General features: G+C 47.1%; 1 protein-coding gene across 4 annotated transcripts in view; it reads left to right on the forward strand.

Moving 5' to 3' along the window:
- Positions 1 to 18,172, forward strand: part of LOC100117854 (discoidin domain-containing receptor 2) — a 128,610-nt gene that overhangs the window by 102,357 nt on the left and 8,081 nt on the right. For all 4 annotated transcript variants that reach the window (XM_031920843.2, XM_031920842.2, XM_031920845.2 and 1 more), the window contains exons 3-4: positions 8,212 to 8,317; positions 12,208 to 12,439. In XM_031920843.2, coding sequence (XP_031776703.1) covers positions 8,212 to 8,317; positions 12,208 to 12,439 — 338 coding nt within the window. The remainder of the gene's footprint in view (positions 1 to 8,211; positions 8,318 to 12,207; positions 12,440 to 18,172) is intronic.

Below are 18,172 nucleotides of genomic sequence, written 5' to 3' on the forward strand. Positions count from 1 at the left end.
TCGCGGCACATGTGTGCCTACACATACGTGCGCGTATAAACCCATAAGGTCGCGGGAGGGTCAAACAAACCCACCCACACACATATAGACCGAAGAGATAGAGCGATAGCGATTCGAAGGGGGAGAGAGGGGGAGGGGTGAGCTTAATGGACCGCGACGAGCCTCACGTTCGGCCAAATAAAGGAGGACTCAGACTGTACTCTCGATAGCGGCGACTATCGAATCCCGTTTGCGTCGATACTCGTGCGCGATTCAAGTGGAATTCCCCGAGACTTTAATTATTAACCGATGGAAGCTTTTGAGCGACGTCGATCGAGTTGGGGGGGAGGAGGACTGTATACATAACTGTTTACCGAGAGTATTTTTTTGTTTCGTCGAGTATTAGGCCTCGACGTTGCGTGCGCACTCGCAAAGAAAGTCCACTACTGAATTTATGGTAATTCGGAGAGAGTGTGTGTAACGATGATTCATCACATCTCTCGTCCGATTCTGTCCGTCGCCGGGTTATTCGTCATTCCAATTAATTTGCCAGTTACTCGCGCATTCGTTCACTCGCTTCCAAAAAATAAAGAAAAACTCGGAAGCACCGAGCGCGTATACACACGCGTGATAAACTGCATCGCTCGGCCAAGTCGTAATGGTTTATCATCGCGATCATCAGTCTCTCATTTCTCATCCCTTATAGCAGCAGACCTCGTTTCCTTGTGTCACTCGAGTAATAGCCGACTGGTTTGCGTTGCGATACTCTCAAGTCGCTTCGTGACACATCTCGAAGCTAATATATATATATATATATATATATATATATATATATATATATATATATATATATATATATATATATATATAATGCCGTCGTTACGAAATTCCCGCGAAGCTATTCCAGGCGATAAGAATTTTCATCGATCCCTCTTCTTCGCGCGTCTATGGCAATATAATACGAGAACTTTTTCAAGACTTCTACACTTACACACACGCGGAGCGAGTCGTCTCGCCATTACATGGCTAACGAAGGCGCATTTGACATCCATCAATCGACGAGGAGTTTCCGTGACGTCCGATAACAGAGCTCAGGGATATATCAAAAGTCGAGAAAGGGGATAACTCGCACGAAAAGTGCAATAATCCCTCGATTTTCGAGCTGAAGCAGCAGCAGCAGCAGGGATATGTCTGTCCGTCCGCTGTCTCTTTGCAAGCTCTGTCGGACGACCCCTCGACTTCCACCCTGTCACTTCCGATCGACTTTCGTTTGTTTCCATAAATCCAATTTCCTCGGCGGAGCCGCTCCGGAGCAAAAGGGGACAGCCGTCGAAGACGTGCACACGCGCCTATGTGTGTGTTCGCGTCGATGTGCCGAGACGAGTGGAAAAATCGGTAATGCCTTTGACGCGAAAACAAACATGTACTTAAATACACATAGGTATAGAGGCGACGTAATCCCTCCGTACTGACGAAGGCACGTAAAAGTCAACGGACATAAATGTATATAAGTTTGTTAAAATTCGTGACTATTCGATTAAATTCACTATGTTGGAATTAAGTTCGGTGTAATCATATCAACCGGGTGTACAGAGCGTGTCACAGCCATATACGTAAACTCTCAAAACAATCCCCGACGAACCAATCAGCATCAATCCTTTCCAATCAAGTCGCTAATAATTGACAATTTGTATCGCATTGAGTCGAAAACAAAGTCCCAAATTGTGACCGTTCCTCGACGTTATGAAACAAGCCTAAAAAGGGCCACGTGGCGCCAGCCGTACAGCACACGCACGCGCGTGAAGGGTAAGCTCCACGAAAGGGGTGTCTGATGCACAGCCCGAGGGCGAAACGTCTCGAAAGGCGTGTGCGCTCGTAGAAGGAGGAAAAAAAGGGACGAGAGTAGAGACGCGCTTGCGTAAAAGTATACTGCTTCCGCCCTTGCGCCAGTGTAGGGCAGCCTGTGTATTCCCTTCTCTCTCTCTCTCTCAGGTCTATTAGAAAGACCCTCTCGTTAGTCGACTTTTGGAGGTTTGTTGTCCTTCTTATTCGACGAAATTAGAATTTGTCTAAAGATAATTTTTTTCTTCAGCCCATCATCCCCTGGAAAATACTCCCCGACGTGTGTGTGTTTGAAGAGGCGAAAATGCTTCCGGTCGACGAACAAGTAACAATGCTTGCGTCGTTTTGGCCCGTCGTCAGAATTTCTGCATGACGCTCGCGCTGCCGACGAGGGAATTTCATTTCTGGAGAAGCATCGTCCTCGTCGTCTGCTATTTTTTGCCTCAAAGTTCGGTAATGGCCGCAGTCCAGTAGGCGGGTGCAAAAACCGACAGTTTCGGCTTCGTTAAGGACTTGAAAAATTATAATCCGGAGAATCGAATTAGTTTCAAGAGTATAAGAGCGAGATGAAATATTTGTTGCCGATTGCGAGAGACTTAATCACTTAAGAGCGTCAGAAGTTAGGGAATCGCTGGGCGCGTTTGTTCGCGGAAACTAAGAAAATAAAGAACCTCGTCTAGACGAGCGAGTCGATTCCGGCGAACTCGAATTAAATAGATTGGAATGTCTAAATTCGCCGGCGGAAAAATAACGACTCCGCTGCGCTCATCCCCCTAATCAACTCGGCGAGGGAAAACTTTCCGCGCGTGCCTACTTCGGCCGAAAAAAATCACTTTATCAATAAAGCGTCCGGGGGTCGGAAAGTTTGCAGAAAAAGGAACTTCTCTCTCCCTCCATAACTAAGTCGCTTTAAACTTTCGATGCTGCTGCAGCGTGCAGCCGCGAGTCTTCTAACACACTTTTCTCGCGTGCGTTATACCGCGCGGGCCGCTGTTTTATGGAAAGTGCGCGGAGCGCATACGCTTGTTTTCCGCCGCTCGCTGTATGTAATGGGGAAATGCATTCTTCTCTCCGATTCGCCTCAAGTTTTCCCGTTATACGTATAGCCCACCCTCGTACGACGCGGTGGAACGTGATTTCTGGCATCCGAACTTTTTTCGAATTCAAGTCGCTAGAGTATACGTAAAATTTTTACATCGCATTCGGTATACGACGACGATGACGAGGAGGAGATGCCTCGCAAGCTCGTTTGTCAGAAGCTCGTCGTGAAAGTTTTGGCTCTCGACTGTTTTTCGAGAGACACGAGACCAAGTAATTTCAGGATTTCTCGCAGTCGGGGGCGTAATTACGCGCGAACGGAAATGATTCCGCCTAAGAGGAAATTATGTCAGGTTCTACCTTCCGGCTTAATCCTTAAGTGAGTTGCGATTTATGCTTTAATATCGCGCGTTAATAAGGGGCCGCGCGCTGCGGAGCAGTCGAGCTCTGATACGGCCTTTTTTGCCCTGCGCCGAAGAGGAGGGAGTGTGTTGTGGTGTATAGTATATACAGCGAACCGCCACCGCCGCAAAAACGAGAGATATATGAACTGGAAATCGGTGTGGGAGGCAGTGTGCATAGAAGAAACGGATCTGCTTGTGGGAAAAGTGCCTTTGGTAAACATCGCGCGAAACTATAAATTGAATGCTTATCTGCGGGCTCTTCGAGAATAACTATAGTTTCCCATCGCACAGGAGCCTTTCTAACCAGGACAATTAACAGAGCGTCTCTCGCATTTGCATTATTCAAAAGACACTGTGCCGCGTGCGGCTGTGTAAGAACACGCGAAAGAAGCGCCTCGCTGTGGGTATAGAGAGCGGTAGTAATTAATTTGCATTTCGCGTTCACTCCCTCGCCGTATACACACTCCGCGCAGCACATAGACTTCCCTTCGGTGTGTAACATCAGGGCTATAACGTAGTCCAGCACGCGGGTCGGTCGTTAATAATAATCAGCCGGAGAGAGAGAGAGAGAGAGAGAGAGAGAGAGAGAGAGAGAGAGAGAGAGAGAAGGGCGAAATTAGACTCTTGGAAAATCTCGCGATGAGAATTTACAGCCGCGGTTCGCGCGCTGATTACGTTTCCCTGATTTATCCGACGCCGCCGAGCTGCTGAAGCCGAGAGAGAGGAGCTCAAGGGTGAGAGAGGAGGGAGATCGATAACCGAGATTTTGAAGCGATCGCGGAGGAGTAGCTCGAGAGGATTTCGACATGCTTAGAGGATGTGTCGTGTTGTCCGTGGAGTAATCGACTGGTTTGGAAGTAACGGATGGATCTGCTCCGAGATTGCGCGTTTGGTGAATTCGCGGCATGATTCACGGAGCAAAGGGTGTATAATCCTCTTCTTCCGTTTCTTTGCTTTCCTTCGCGCGCGCTGGGAGAACAGATGCAAGGAAAATAAGCTCTAATCGCGGTAAACCAAGCCGACGAGAGAAGAAGTTTAAATCTCCGGCGATTCCGAGGAATTCTTTCCGCCTCGTTAGCCCGCGGTAATCGGGCAAAACCAAAAGCGTATGAAATATGCCTGGAAATACTCGAACGACACTAGGCTCATGTAGCTCATTGTTCAGAGGTGGTAAACTGCTTCCAAAAAAGCACAACGTGTTCGAGTACATAACGCAAAGCGTTATTTCCATCGTGTCTAGCATTTTTCACGCGTCTATTTCCGTGCGCGCGGAGAGAGCCTCTTTGTCGCTTAATTCCTCTCACCTTGTGCGCCCTGTGTGTACACTATACGCGCGCAAAAACGAGAGGAGCAGCGGCGTTTCGATCCCGTATTTATAGACATCCTGGAAAAGAAGAAGAAGACGGTAAGTTATGCGATGTTTGCCCGCCCCAGCCACCATTCCTTGTCCATAACTCTCCCGACAGTGACAGTCCCCGAACGGAAGGGTGTACGCTTCTTCTTTTTCTTCTTCTTCTTCTTCTACTTCTGCTTTCTCGCCTCTTTTCCCTATATATACTACTAGGGAAATTGAATGCTCGCGACTCGCGTCACTGTCAAATTGATAACCGCGCGCGGCGACTTTTTTTCCACTCTATCCCTACGCCTCGCGAGAGTTATATACAGTCTCGCTTCCTTCCGTCGCTCTTGATTTTCGACCGCCTATTTTCACGGAGTTGCGTCTCGCGGGCTTGTGTATACCTATGTATGAAGGGAAAACAGTGTCCCTTCGCTTGTGTTCTGAATGGATGGCGGCGGCGGGTAAGTGGGATATAATAAGACAACCCGCTTGGGCCGCGGAGACGTTGAATTCATTAGCTCTGAAAAATGTCAGAGTTTCTTGCTTCTGACAAGTTCCTCATCCTCGCGGTTATTACAACGAGGTGGTACAGCAGCTTTTTGGAAAAAGCTCCATTTATCAAGCTTTCGAGTTTGATCTAAAGTCTAATAAGCACGACGATGTATTATACACTTACGTAAGGAGATATATATCGTATATACGTAAAAGCCCGCGTGTCACATACAACTTTTACGATCCTCATTCAATAGCGCGCGCGGCCGCGTCGTAAAAGCCCGGGAAATTGATTTTTCAAAAACTCTCCCCTCCCTAAAGCGAGTCACACACAACGCCGCCGCCGCCGCGAAAGAAAGAAGGAAAGGTATGTAACGAACGTGAATCTTTTGCAAATGTGTTCGTGACTATACACACACAGACCGGAAGTGCGCCGATCGATGCTCGTAAAGTCTCGAGCTAATGCGTAACCCCTTCTCTCTCTCTCTCTCTCTCTCTCTCTCTCTCTCTCTCTCTCTCTCTCTCTCTCTCTCTCTCTCTCTCGGCGTCGCGCTGCCGTCCGTGTGTTTTATTGTTATTCCTCTTTTCGGCGTTTTTACATAACACACGCGCGTGCGCACGCGGCCCTTTTTTATCCATATGCTCGCGCGCATGAATTATTCATGCGCCGACGAGAGAGGGGGAAATTTACTTAAATACGCGCGGCTACCGCTGGAAAATTATGTGCGGCTCTGCAGTGTTTAGCTTTTATATACACATATTTCACATATACGCTCGCGGGGAGAAAGAGCTTTTATCGAGTTTCGGACTCGGCTGTATCGTCCAATTATTTTGTTTACGTGTCTAATAACTGGGCGGAATTTCAATGGAGAGAGAGAGAGAGAGAGAGAGAGAGAGAGAGAGAGAGAGAGAGAGAGAGAGAGAGAGAGAGAGAGAGAGAGAGAGTAACTTCCTTCGTTTCTTTTGCTTTATTGTATACGTGTTTATCAGCTGCCGACGCTTTTGTGCCGATATTGAAATAGATAACTTTCTTGTCGCGTTTCGGTATGTGCGTTGCGGATCGATCGATATAATGTATACGTATACGGGATGTTTAATTCATGGGAGGGTATCGGACTCGAATGCATTTTTCGCTCTCTTCCCTCGCTGAATAATAATCCGAATATTTAGGGACGGATCTTTCAATCCTCGCCTCTTATATATAATAAATTCATCCTCATTAAAATAGCAAAGTTCCCTCCGATGTGAGAAGGCCGATACATACACATACAAAAGTTTCAAAAAGTCCAAAGTCCAATCACACACGACGTCTATACTCGCCTTGATTACGCGAACTATTTCCAACCCAAATGTTTCGCCCCTATACGATTCGCGCAACTATCCTCCCGCGGCCGCACACAGCCCTATCGCATTACAAACCGTGGACATACGAGCGAGCTAACGGTTGCCGGCGCGCATTCTCGAAAAAGCGTGTGTGCTCGTTCAGAATTTCCTTTTTTCTCTGCCCTGTACTATACCTCCTCCTACGCATACCTCGCTTTTAATCCCCCCGAAAATGCCCGACGTATCAGTTCCGCATAATTTCGCCTCTCATGCAGTTAAAAGCGAAAATTCCCGATCGACTTTCATCTAGGAATATATACCCTACGTGCCTCGCATACTGTACCACGTATATATATGTATACAGCGACAAAGGCTCGCCCGTGAATTTTTCCGGCGTGTAAGGTTTCTTCTCTGCGGTCGTATATATGTATATCCGAGAGCGAGAGCCAGGGATGCGTGAAACAAGTTCCGACGCGCGGTTCGCCGCGTAAAAAATCTATACGGAAAGAGAGCAAGAGAAATATAGATGGTATATAGGGGGGGAAGAAGAGCGACGCGAGGACATTAATCAGCGACGGTCTCGTAATATCGGTAGCCTGCAGAAGTCACGCGCCTGAAAAATTAGCCCCGGAGTTTACCTTCGCGCGTGGGATTATGTGCGGAACAGATTATTGTTGCTGTTGAGACGCCGGAGAGATTCGTCTTGGGGGAGGGGATAGGGCTTTAAAATATTGCGGGAGGGGATTATATATTTTTTTTCTTGGTCTAAGTAATTATACGGGATGTTGACTTTGCAAGTTTGGGCTGTGTTACTTAAATTGTCGTGCTTCATCATCCTTATGAGGGCTTACTTCGTTGATTATTCGAAAACAGGGCAGAGACCTAATCAACTAGGAGATCGCGCTATACAGTCCGATCCATCAAAACGCCGTGACTCTTGAAAACTGGAGAATTCATCATCTTGAATATATGTATATGCGTGCGGGGAATACAGGACGCAAGAAAATGTGTGGAAGAATTCGTCATTATGTATTCGTGTTTCCGTAGATCTCGTTCGATGATTTCCAGAGAGCCGTGGCACACGTCGCTTATTTTAGGCTAATTGAGTCTTCAGGCCGATTATAGACTTGGTATATCCGTTTACAGTACGTTCCAGCTCATTTCGTATGTTGCTTTAGTTAAAAGTAGGAAGCGTGCTGCGGCGAGGACTATTTCGGGATCACGCATTGTCTCTCGGTGCCAAAACACGTGGAGTTATTTTTGAAGTAAGTCGACTTTTCGGTCCTGAAATTTCGCTCCGCTGTATTGTTTGATTGTAAAAGTTTCGATACTTCGAGGCTGTGATGAACCAGATGCCTCGACGCGGTAAAACGAGAATAGATTAATCACCCCCGAATACGCGCGATACACATTTATTCGAAATAACGAATTGCGCGTGTCAGCCACGAGGACCGTATACAGCTAAAATATAACACTAACAAAAAAAAAAATAACATTTCAATTTTCGCTTCAGCCGCAGCTACCTCATTTTGGAACGTCGACGCCGCCGCAGTCATCCAATGCAATTCCCCGAGCGAGCGAAAACACAAAAACCCGTACGCCGACGACAAAAAGATCTCGTCGAAAAAATTATCAATCTCATTCCCATATACAGGGCGCGTGTACAGCCGCGGCGACAACGCACGAAATATAAAAAAAAAGAGTGAGACAGAGAGAGGCGGTAGAATCATCCCCACTAATTAACGGTACACGTGTTTTCAACTACTACATCGGGCTTTTCTCTTTCTGTTCCAGCACAATGCACCGGCGCCCTGGGAATGGAGTCGGGAGCGATCCCTGACGCTGACATCACTGCCAGTTCCAGCTTCGATAGCGGCAACGTCGGCCCTCATCACGGACGGTACGTCTACTACTACATCTCTTTCTCTTTATGCACCCACGCACACACATATATATATATATATATATATATATATATATATATATATATATATATATATATATATATATATATATATATATATATATGTATATATATATATATATATATATATATATATATAGTGTATATGTGTGTGCAGTTGGCATACGAGTGTATCAGTGTAGCTTCCCCTTTTTATTTCATTTTGGCATTATTATCGCACCGCACGTCGCGTTGGCGAAGTGTGTTTCGCGTTTTCACTGGGGTGCAGTCGGTGACCGACGCTGGAAACCCAAGATGCGCGTAAATCTCCTCGCGGCGCGTCGTGTGGCTTCGGGAGATTGAAAAATAAAGGAAACGGCCAGGTTATATATGGGGCCTAAGTGAGCGGTCGTAGAGCCTGAAATGTGGTGGTAATGAAAGAAAAATAGAGGAGAGACAGAGAGAGAGAGAGAGAGAGAGAGCGGTAAGACTATACGGGAGGATTTACGAGTGGCTACTGTGGAAGAGTCGAATTATCTTGATTTCGTTGTTGTTTTAAGGGGTCGAGTTTTACTGTTACATTGCTGGAGTTTGACAATTTATCCGATGCAAAATATCGAGTTTTGATAATTCGTTGTACGCAGAGTATCAAAATTTGACAATTTATAGTAGACACGAAATATCAAACTTTAACAACCCATCGCATATGCACAAAAATATCAAACTTTGACCAATCACTATAAACAAGACTAATTTGCCAAACCAAACGTACATCCTATAAACAACTCAAAACTCGCATAAGCATAAAAAAAATTATTCACTCCCTCGAATCGCAATGTGACAGCAAAAACATTCAGAAGATACAAAGAGACGTCCAGTGATGAAGAGACGGCTCGGAAGAAGCTCGCGCACACACGCGCAGTGTATATTCACGTGGGCGATGGCTTACCACGCCGTAGATTTTCTAAGCACGCGCCGCTACCAGCACTCGGAGAGAGAGAGAGAGAGAGAGAGAGAGAGAGAGAGAGAGAGAGAGAAAAAAAATTCGTCCGACAACTATAAAACATGCGCCGCATGTTTATCACGCCAATACACCTAATGCGCGCGAGACGCGCGGCTTTATGGAAATTCCTCGGGACTCCAGCGAGAGAGACGTAATTTTACGTGCGCGCGTAGCGAAATTCCTCGATCGTAAAGTCTCCCGATGATGCGGCGCGTCCGTGTGTGTCCGTGCAGGAGTTTGGCGCTCGATTGACGGCCAGCTGTGGGAATAACTTAATTCGATGAGAGCTTTCTTGGAACAACGTTATACGCACGCGGTTGGAAATTTAAATAACAAAATATATCATTCAGCTGAGAATAATCGCTTGAAAAATTAGCTCGTTGAAGAGCTAATAGCCTCATCATCCGAAAAAAAAAATTACCTCGACAAGCCATGTGCGGCAGCTATTAATCTCGTATCTCTCAGGCTGATGCCAGGATCGTCGTCCGACAATGAGGATTAATGAAGCCCTTAGCACGCGTCTCTCTCTCCCGAGCTTTTCGGCCGGCTCGCGCGCGCGAAACCCTTTGCTCTAATTACACCAGGCTGCATAATTATCTTGATCGAGCGCCGAGGAAGAGAGACCTTCGCAAATTTCGATGACGCGCGTTTACGCCGCTGATGTATTGCGCGCGACTAGAGAGAACTAAGTGTACAGCGCTCCAGGCGCACGAGATGCGTCTCTTGCGATTATCGAATCTCGTGAGGAATTAGGATGATGAGATTCATTATTGTTACTGCAATTTGCCGGATAGTTACGGCTACCGCCGCATTCAAGAAACATTCCTTCAATGCTCCTTGTCGGCCAATCGGCTCCTCGTCGTCTAATTTTAACGCCGCGACCGTAAACTAGACCTTTGTCGTCGTCTTCGAAGCAACAACGCGTCCTTGTTATACTCCGCGCGCTGTATAGCCATTCTTCGCCACTTTACCGCCTCTAACCTTCATCCTCCCCCGAGAGAGAAAGAAGACAAAAAAACTCGCAACAACCGCTACTTTCCGTACACAGCGCGAAGATGAGTCGAAGTCAGCAGCGCGGTGTATACTTCTGAAGTGTCAGTCGCTAAATTACGTTACGACCTTCGGTGTAAAATCTTCTCTCTTCTCGGCCGTTTAGAATTAGGAATCATATCCCGCGCGAGCGGTGTCCGCCGAGAGGCGCGACTCTTTGAGCCTACTCCTGTCCGCGCCATAACTCATAGCCCGTTAAGGGCCCGCCTCTCGAACACACTTTGATACAGTCCGTGAAGCATCAAAGACATTCCCCGCGCGCGCTCTGTTGCTCGATAAATCTTCGCCGCTTCCATGCGATTACGCACCGCTATACGTCGGGGAAGATTTTTTCGCCGTGCGGATGTCGTAAGTTTTGAGGAGTATTTTTGAAATTCGTATACGCTCTCGAATTAGAAGCCCACGGAGTTCCGTAAACGTTCGACGTATAAGCGCGTATATAACCCGCAAAATCGTCGGCGAAAAGCTGTCGAAAGGCGCGAACGACATAAAGAGTAATTAGAGTCAAGACGGAGAGTGAAATACACGGTGTCGAGAGCCGAAACAAAGACGGCACACACACACACACACAAGAGCGAGACAGCGAAGCGAAACGCGCTGCGCACAAAGCGAATTAGCCGAGTGCGAAGAAGAGGTGGCGACAACAGGGCACAGAATCTACCTACACACATGCGCTTATTTGATTCTCTTTCTCTCTCTCTCTCTCTCTTTCTCTCTCTCTCTCTCTCTCTCTCTCTCTCTCTCTCTCTCTCTCTCTCTCTCGAATGTATACGGGAGCCGAGGGAAAATCGGGCGCCTCTTTGGCCTTGACAGCTGCCAATTTCCCAGCTTATCTCGTATATTTTTAATTCCGTTCTATACTCTCTCTCTCTCTCTCTCTCTCTCTCTCTCTCTCTCTCTCTCTCTCGATCTCCTCCGAAATCGAAAAGCCCGCTCGACTTTTGTTTCTCCGCAATGCGCGGCCGTCAAAAGCACGAGGATTCCTCTCGAAAAAAGGCTAATTCGCTCGTTACTCTCTCTTCTCTCGGTGAAACGTGTCTCCTCTCTCGACACTTCCTGCACGTAGTCCCTCCTATATCTCCTTTTCCCATCTGTTTCGCGTCTCTCGCAGGGTACCTCTCTTTGTCTCTCTGCCGCGAATTCGCGTGCGCGCAAGGAAGCTACACAATTAGCAATCGAAGTGGCTCTCTGGAATATGCGCGAAGAGAGGAGGAGCTGCAAGCTCATCTTTAATTCATATCGCGCGCTTCCGCGAACGCGAGTCTCGATCGATAAATTATAATTTCATCGCGTATTCCGTGCCGGCGACGAGGCTGCGCGGCTTATCCCCGTCAAGTGTGTGATACACACAGCGCAGCCCGAGATTTTCGAGAGCAGATCCCGCGCGGTTTCTTTTATTTCTCCCCAATACTTATACACTGAACAGCTGACCGCGCGCTCTCGTCTAGGACTTCCAAGAGTGCGACGACATACGCTCACTTTTGCTTATGCATGATGCGCGCACCCGGCGGTTTTTCGGCTGCCGAGTTACGCGGCGTGCGGGCTTTGTTTTGAGAGATCGGTATTCATCGCGCGCGACTATCCTCCTTGTCCTATGATTTAGCTGTCTGCCTCGTAAAAATAGATTTTTCGGCCATCGGATTAAAAAAAAAAAGAAAAAAATCATCCACGAAACAACCCGCCAGGTGCGATCGCGGCCGGTCGTAAATCAGTCCCGGCAATCTCGCCCTTACATCCGCAGCAGCAGCCATCAGAGCGACATAAATCGCGAGAAGCCGAGAGTGAGAGCCAGATAAATGCATTCACGTGTTGGTCTGCGTTGTGTGTGTTGCAGGTTGCGGCAGGAAAGCTCAGGCGGCGCCTGGTGCCCGAAGCCCCAGATCACGACCAAATCGAGCGAGTACATCGAGATCGATCTGCACAAGGTGCACGTCATCACGGCCAGCGGAACCCAGGGACGATTCGGCAACGGACAGGGCGCCGAGTTCGCAGAGGCTTACCTACTCGAGTACTGGCGACCGGCGCTCGGCAAGTGGGTACGATATAAGAATCCCAGCGGAGAAGAGGTGAGCTTTTTTATTTATCGATTTCATAAGTTTCGCTGAAGGAAAAAGAACTCAAGGTGGAGTGTCGCTGCATGAAAAAGGAGCTTTAATTCGTCGTAACTTTTTTAATACACGAACGGGAGGGCATTCCCGGTAAATAATAAGCCCTGAGACACACGCGATAAAAACCGTCTCTCGGAATGGCACGAGCTTTTCTTATACATCATTCGCGAGGATTTTATTTAGAGTAAAATTCAGCTCCTACGCTCTCCTCCGGCGTTAAAGTAAACTTTGAGAGAAATGACGGACAAAACGATGTGGCCGTAAAGCCGCGCGTATTTTTTCTTCCCCAGCGCGCGAAGGGGAGAAACGGCCATTCATCTAAAAAAAAAAGAGAAAGAAGCTTTCCGCGTGGTAATGGCGTGTACACTCGCGATAAAAAAATCATCATGATCCGCATGAAAATGAACTCCCTTGCTCGAGTGTCGCTCCCGAGATCGCGCGGGGGATATATTTTCTCCTGGAAATTCCGCTCGTGGGGAGATATACACTTATATAATAAATATTTTGCGCCGCCGCCAGAGGGTCCAAAGTCTCTCGCAAGAGAGTGAAAGGAAACGCCGCGGAAGAAAACTTTCGGGGCGTTGAAAAACGAGCCGTGTGAAAAGTGACCGTGTAAAGGACACATACAACGCGAGGAGGTAAACAATTTTCCGGGGAAGCGAGCACTTTTTTTGGGTCAATCGTGTTTTTCCAGGGGAACACAAGCTCGGACTGAAAAAGATATTGAACAAAAATAGCGGTGCGTCGCAAGCTCCCTGCTCGTTACCACGAATGTGACGTCATCACGTGAATTAACAATAAAAAAACGCGGCTTTCATCCGCCCGCACCTCGAGTTTTCTTATGTAAATGATCAAGCTTCGAGAACGATAGAAAGAAGGAGAGCTAGAGAGAGAGAGAAAGAGAGAAGTAACCTCGTGGAGAAAATAAGTCGTGTAAACGGTTCGCTGCTGCAGCTCGGAAGACGACTACACGGCGGCGGCTTATTTGTGTTCGCCTCGGCGAATATCGGATCAATAAAATAAGGGAAGGTCGTCGCGTGCCGTCGGGTCAGCCCTTCTCCCTCTCTCTCTCTCTCTCTCTCTCTCTCTCTCTCTCTCTCTCTCTCTCTCTCTCTCTCTCTCTCTCTCTCTCTCTCTCTCTCTCTCTCTCTCTCTCTCTCTCTCTCTCTCTTGCCCACCTGTCTGGATAGGTGAGGCCAAACTCCCTCGGCTCGTCGACTATAATTACTTTCGCCGCGCGCGAGCGACTGTTACGCTCTCTTTCTTTCTTCCTCTCGCTCTTTTTTTCTCCTCTCTGCAGTACCGAGTTGCGAATTTCATGTGAATTAAGGAGCGAATTTAATTGTAACCCGGCGATTAATGGCGGCAGTAGTCGTTGTAATGTTTGCAGGAAAATTAAATTGAACGAGTCGGAAGATGTTTTTTCTTCCTTTCGAAGGAGGGGGGGGGGGCGAGTGGTTTCTTTAATCGTCTGAGCGATTTCGTGTATACAGGCGAGATTACTCGAATGCGTTCGTGTCAGGGAGTGATTTCGGCCTTTAGTATATTATTATTTCTGTGAAATCTCTTCCTGAAAAAGGATTGAGAATAAAATCGAATGTATACGAATGCTTTAAAGCCCCCAATCTTATCTCCCGAACCTTTTACGATCCGCTGCTCCACTTTTCGCGCAACAATTATATGTAAATCGTTATGACCAGTCGACCCGTAAAATTTGATGAATTCGATAATAAGAAAGCCTCTTAAAGTCGCATTAGGGGAGGGCTATACGTGCTCGCCAAAAATAGAGCAATAACGAGAGAGAGATAGAGAGAGAGAGAGAGAGAGAGAGAGAGAGAAAGAGAGAGAGAGCATCGGCGTCGATTTCCCGCAAGAAGTCCGACTAGCTCTCTCTCTCTCTCTCTCTCTCTCTCTCTCTCTCTCTCTCTCTCTCTCCCCCCCTCTCGACATTAATGACATTCTTGTCGCGCAATTAAACAAAGGCCCTCCGCCTTATCCGACTTAATCTTCGCTAACGACTGAACTTGTCCGGCGGCGCGGCTCCGAATAAGCTCGGGAAGTAGAGCGCATGCGAGAGCGAGGGAGAGAGAAGAACAAGACGTAAACAGTTATCTCGCCTCTCTTTTCCTTCGCTTTTCTTCTCGCACTGCTCGCCAGCCTCGTGATTGCGTTCGTGCCTCGTTTGATACGATTGTGCGCTCATTGATTAATACGCTCGTTCTCCTTTTTTCCGACGGTTCGATTAAGTTACGCGATAAAAACACGAAAATCACGTCCGCGCATACAACGTGTGTGTGTGTGTGTATATATATATGTGTGTGTGTGTATGTAGCGCTGTCCGTTCCATATTCTCTAAAAACGCCGATGCAGAATAACACGCGCCGTAGGCGCATTAACATAACGCATGGGCGTTGGTCGCAGGGCCACGCCTCGGACTCCCGCGCGCTGGAATTTGTCAACGCCCGAAATGACTGCTCCTTCTGTGGCAGTGTACGTAATAACGAAAATCGCTCTCGCGTGTCGTCGCTGCGGATTATTATTATTGTCGGCGGGAAAAAAAGGGTTTTCCGCGTTCTGATAAGGCACGGGTCGTTAATTGCGATACCATAGCGATGATGCCTTTCGGCTCGTGCTATTCCGAGGGCGAATGGAGATATCGAGGAAGTGATCGAAGTGATCGAAGAATGCGTGCGAAGAAAGGCGAAATTCGATATAGTCTCTCTGGGTGTGTTTACCCGCGGAATTCGATTTCATGGATATAGTCGCGAGAGATCGTTATGCGGGAATTCGCCAGCGCGCGGACTGTATAAATTGAGAGTCGCTTTCTATAATTGTGCAATTTCCCGGCGGTGGAGTTGGTAATTTGAATTTAATTCGGATTTTTAACCGTTGGTATACGTCGAGATGTATAAGTGTACTTAGAATAATCTCTCTTGAATATCGTAATACCGAGATGCAAATCAGCCTTGAAAAGTGTTGTCTATCGCGAAAGCTGGTTATCAAACAGCTTATCAGGACTAGATGTCAACGGGAGAATAAAAATAAAACACACATGTATTTACAATTTTACATCAACGAAATTCATATTCAAAACATCACCGGCGTTCAATAAACCCTGCAATTTTATAATTTGAATTCCCATAAGCTCTCTCAATGGCAATAAAGTAAATCCGCAGCGCACGCAGCGTGGGCGTATTTCCCGCAACAAATTCAGGCCTCTCGTCGATAAAACTGTCCTCCGCGTCTTTTCATTCATCCTTCGAGAGCGAGGAAGAACCTAGAGAAGGTCATCGTCGGCTATACGCGGAACAGCACCTCGATATTTCCAATACTAAAAATAATAATAATTCCCGACATGGCAACACCTTTCAAAGGACACGACAACGATGGGGATAAAAATACACCCGCAGCTTTACAACGCGTTCGCGCGCATGAATCGAAGTTCCACACTACACTATATACGCCGTGAGTGTCGTCGAGTTTGTTTTTATGCATGCCGGCCTTGCGGCTTATTAAATGAAATTCCTTTTGTGTATAAAAAAGGCGGATCGGGTTTTCTCTCCCGCTTGGGCAGCAGCGAAATTTTACGAAGCCGTATCGTTGCTATCTGCATTTAACGGCGATAACGATTGCGCCGAGTACACGCGCGTGTTTCAGCGTAATGCTAATTAAACGCGTTTCGCGTTTACAAATTATTTTTTCCCTTATACCCACATATACGTACACACATTACGCATAAAGTATCCGCTTTTATTGGACAATCTGACGTAAATAAACGCTATTCGATCGTCGATACACATACAGGACGGCTTCAAGAACGAGGACTGCTAACCGCGCGCGCACTGGAAAATTGAATCGAAACTTTATCGATGCATTAATATTTACGGCGTCGATTGTGTAATAAAGCACGTGTAAGCGAGAATATCGATACCGCACAAATATAATATATATATATATATATATATATATATATATATATATATATATATAACGTCGCGCACACGCACACACACACACAACATAACGACAGCCGCGGTTTTTATGCCGGCTAAATCGATCGCCGACATCAATAATTCATGCACGCGGACACACAGAGGCGGCGGGCGCCGAAACATGCTACAGAATTACAGCGTCGCGCGAGACGGAATATTAATGATTCTCCGTAAATAACATTGTCTAAACTCTCTCTCTCTCTCTCTCTCTCTCTCTCTCTCTCTCTCTCTCTCTCTCTCTCTCGGTCTGGCATTCTGTAAAACTGCAACTCACCGACGATTTTTCACCGTCACGCGCGCGCGCGCGCGAGAGAGAGAGAGAGAGAGAGAGAGAGGGAGAGACGCGGCCTTCCGGAAAAAAGCGGCCGGAGTAGCCGCAAAAAACTTACCTCACACACACATACACACACACCATAAATAAGAAGCTTGTCGTCCTCCCTACCGTCGTTCTTACTTCCGTCTTACGCTCGACTCTCCCGCGTATCATTATCGCTTCGTTCTCCAGTCTCTCTCTCTCTCTCTCTCTCTCTCTCTATATATATATATATATATATATATATATACATATATACTTTGGCTTTTCGTGTTATGTGTAAGCTATGTATATGCAGCAGTAGTGGCTTTTTTTTTCGCCTCATTGCTACGGAGTAGAGCTTTCTAGTGGTAAGGCAATTGTGTAGCGGCGACGGCGATTTTCTCTCCCGGTATTGATTTATCGACGGCGTCTAAGGCGGCTTCTAATTATTTCTATACGCCTCAGCTAGCTTCAGTGCAGTGAAATGTTAATGCTCCGAGAGTGTAAATTGCATGGAAAGTTAATCGAACGGAAGCAAAGAGAGAATAGAAAAATTCCATCCTAATCTCGGCGCCTGTGTGTAAAGGTATACCGGCAATTTCCGCAGAAAGAGATAGAGACAGAAATACATACTGTCATTGCGAGATACGCGTGCGACTATTCCCGCGAGTGAATGACCTCCTTCCTCTAGTTGTCCCATATGCAGCTCAGTCCATACATCTTCCCTCCTTGACTTCGTGCAGCTCTAGTACTCCGGCGCACTGCCTACTTATCCAACCGATGTTTAAGCTTCTCCGCGCGGCTCGAAACGAGCTACTCTCCGCTTTTCACCGAGAGCCTTTGGGAATCGCTAATAAAGCCTACAGAGGAGTAATTCGCACACCTGCTGACGCCGCGTTTTTCTTCTTCGACAGTGCTTAATTTGCATATACAGACTTTTAGGCTGTTTTACGCTGTAAATAATGCTGTTAGAGTATATGGATTTGTTTTGCACGAGAAAAGAGACCGCGATTCCTCAGCTTCGAAGGAGAGCAAAAAAAGCTCTCCCAACCGAGCAATTAAAGCTGCCGTGTCGGTCCCGCGAGTATCCCTCGCGCTATCGTCCTCTCTCTCTCTCTCTCTCTCTCTCTCTCTCTCTCTCTCTCTCTCTCTCTCGCTCCATCCTTACTCTCCGCTTATGAGCCGGCTTCTCACGTACGTGACCGGCTGTAGGTGCAAAGATCAGGCGAAAAATAACACGTAGGTCCACCTACACACTACACGCTTACAGCGGAACGTAGATATTCCGCTGTACACAGTAGCTGTTTAAAAGGGATTTCGTAAACTCGCTTCAACTCTGTGTGTAAGAGCATTAAAGTTGCTCTGCACGCTCGCGATCGAACATCAAAGAGGTAGTTTCGACGT

Source organism: Nasonia vitripennis, chromosome 1, assembly GCF_009193385.2.
Source record: "Nasonia vitripennis strain AsymCx chromosome 1, Nvit_psr_1.1, whole genome shotgun sequence".
Lineage (NCBI taxonomy): Eukaryota > Metazoa > Arthropoda > Insecta > Hymenoptera > Pteromalidae > Nasonia > Nasonia vitripennis.